Source organism: Chelonoidis abingdonii, chromosome 2 (assembly GCF_003597395.2).
Source record: "Chelonoidis abingdonii isolate Lonesome George chromosome 2, CheloAbing_2.0, whole genome shotgun sequence".
Classification (NCBI taxonomy): Eukaryota; Metazoa; Chordata; order Testudines; family Testudinidae; genus Chelonoidis; species Chelonoidis abingdonii.
This window is the reverse complement of record NC_133770.1, coordinates 302,548,369-302,550,805: the sequence shown is the minus strand read 5'-3', so window position 1 is coordinate 302,550,805 and position 2,437 is coordinate 302,548,369. Positions and strand designations below refer to the sequence as shown.

Genomic DNA, 2,437 nt, shown 5'->3' with positions numbered 1-2,437 from the left:
TTTATGAATAAACCTTTAGATTTTAGATTCTAAAGGATTGGCAACAGTGTGATTTGTGGGTAAGATCTGATGTGTATATTGACCTGGGTCTGGGGCTTGGTCCTTTGGGATCGAGAGAACCTTTTTCTTTTACTGGGGTGTTGGTTTTCATAACCATTCATCCCCAGGCCGGATTGCACTGGTGGGGATACTGGGAGACTGGAGTGTCTAAGGAAATTGCTCGTGTGACTTGTGGTTAGCCAGTGGGGTGACACCGAAGTCCTCTCTGTCTGGCTGGTTTGGTTTGCCTTGGTGTGCAAAGGAACCCCAGCCTTGGGCTGGGACTACCCTGTTTTAAACAATTTCTCCTGAATTGGCACGCTCAGCTGGGTCCCACCAGAACCAGCATCATTACAGGGGCTGTATGTGGGAAGGGGAGCAGCTCAGGGTACAGGGACGGGGTAATTAGGGACTGTGTACACGTTTGGGGTAGCTCAGGGTGCAGGGAGGAGGTAGTTCGGGGCTGTGGGGGGGGCAGGGGGCAGCTCAGGGTGCAGTCAGGGGGTGGCTAGGGGCTGTGTGGGGGCAGCTCAGGGTGCAGGGAGGGGGTGGCTAGAGAGTGTAGGCAGGGGGCTCCCGGCTTCAGTGCTGGAGCTGGGGGGAACCAGGTTTCAGCCGCGAGACTCCATAGCCCCCTGAAAGGGCTCCCTGACCCCCAGCGAGCTGCGGATCCCCAATGAGGTGGCCATTTAACCCCTTCCACAGCCAGAAGGGGTCACTTCCAAAGGCAACTGCAGGAGCCTCATTCCTGACTCCCGGGGCCTCCACTCTTGTGTTGACCTGGAAAGTGAACCAGGGTGCAGTTTCCAGGGCTCTGGCCCCCTGTCGCTCTCCTCCCCACCTGAGCCTCGTGTCACCAGGTCCACCCGTGCAACGGGCGTGGGACGTGCTCCCACGGCAGATCCCCTTCACCGGCACCCAGGGCAGGAGTGGCCCTTTGGCCCAGGTATTAGTGACCCTGGGAGCGCTGGGCAGGGCAGAAGCCCCCCCAACCCCAGGAAATCAGTCTTTCCTAAAGCAGCCTGGCAGAGACCAGTCCAAGCAGGAAGGGAACCCAGCCCTGTGCTGTGCTAACTCATGGACCTAGACAGGGCTTGCACCTGCTGTCTGGCAGGGCCAGGAGCCCGTGTTCGCTGGTCCCCAGTCTGCCCACCCAGGATTCATACCTCTCCTGCCCCTCGGGGCCTGGTGTGGGGATCTCCGGGCTCGTTCCAGAGAGAGCAGCGTTGTCCACAGCAAAAAGCTTCTGCAAAGATACCGCAGGGAATGGGACACAGTTACAGCTCTGCCCCATAGCTACCCAGGGCTTGGAGCAGGTGACAGCCCAGAGGCCAGCATGCCACTGCAGACTGGGCAGCGCCCGCTTGGTAGGGAACAGGCCAGGGACAGGCACAGACTGGGCTGACGCTGCAAAGCTCAGTGAGGACAGAGAACGCCCTAAGAGGGGACCAGCCTGGAGCTGGGGCACGATCGCGCGTCCATCCCTCTCATTCCTGCAACTACAATGTCCCTCAGCAGGGCTGCAGGCCAGGAGCAAGGATCCCCCTCTGCTCCTCCCACCTACTCCAGGCCGTGCAGTGCCACTGCTCTTCCCCGGACTCTCTGTGGGTTCTCACTCAATCCACTCCTGCCCACGGCTCACCCGACAACCCCTGTCCCGCCCCGCCGTCCCCTCGATCCGCTCCTCCCTGCCACTCGCCCGACCCCCGTCCCGCTCAGCCGTCCCCCCAATCCGCTCCTCCCCGCTCCTCCCCGTCGCTCACCCTCCTCGCTTCCCGCCCAACCGTCTGTCCGATCCGCTTCTGCCCGCCGCACGCGTGACCCACGTCCCGCCCAGCCATCAGTCCGATCCACTCCTCCCTGCCACTTGCCCGACCCCTCTCCCACCCAGCCGTCCCCCCGATCGCTCTTCCCCACTGCTCGCCCGTCCCCCGTCCCACCCAGCCATCCCCCCGAGCTGCTCCTCCCTGCCGCTCGCCCGACACCCGTCCCGCCAGCCATCTGTCCTATCCGCTCCTCCCCGCTGTTTGCTGGACCCCTGTCCCACCCAGCCACCTCCACAATCCGCCCCTCCCTGCTGCTTGCCCGACACCCGTCCTGCCCAGCCGTCTCTCCGATCCACTCCTCCCCGCCGCTCGCCCGACTCCCGTGTGATGATGCGGTTCTGGCGGGACCGAACTGAGGTGCCAATTCAGGACCAATTACTCAAACAGGGCAGTTACAGCCCTAGGCTGGGGTTTTCCACCTCTAAGGCAAACCAAACCAGCCAGACAAAAATGACTTTGGTCTCACACCACTGGCCAACCACAAGTCACACAAGCAATTTCCTTAGACACTCCAGTCTCCCAGTATCTCCACCAGTCCCACTCGTCCTGGGGATGAATGGTTATGAAAACCA

At 61.5% G+C, this 2,437-nt stretch overlaps 1 protein-coding gene across 1 annotated transcript in view; it reads right to left on the bottom strand.

The window, feature by feature from the left end:
* LOC116822795 (microtubule-actin cross-linking factor 1, isoforms 6/7-like) overlaps positions 1-2,437 on the bottom strand; it is a 143,143-nt gene that overhangs the window by 137,739 nt on the left and 2,967 nt on the right. Inside the window, 1 exon segment of the mRNA XM_075063409.1 lies at positions 1,206-1,285. Coding sequence (XP_074919510.1) covers positions 1,206-1,285 — 80 coding nt within the window.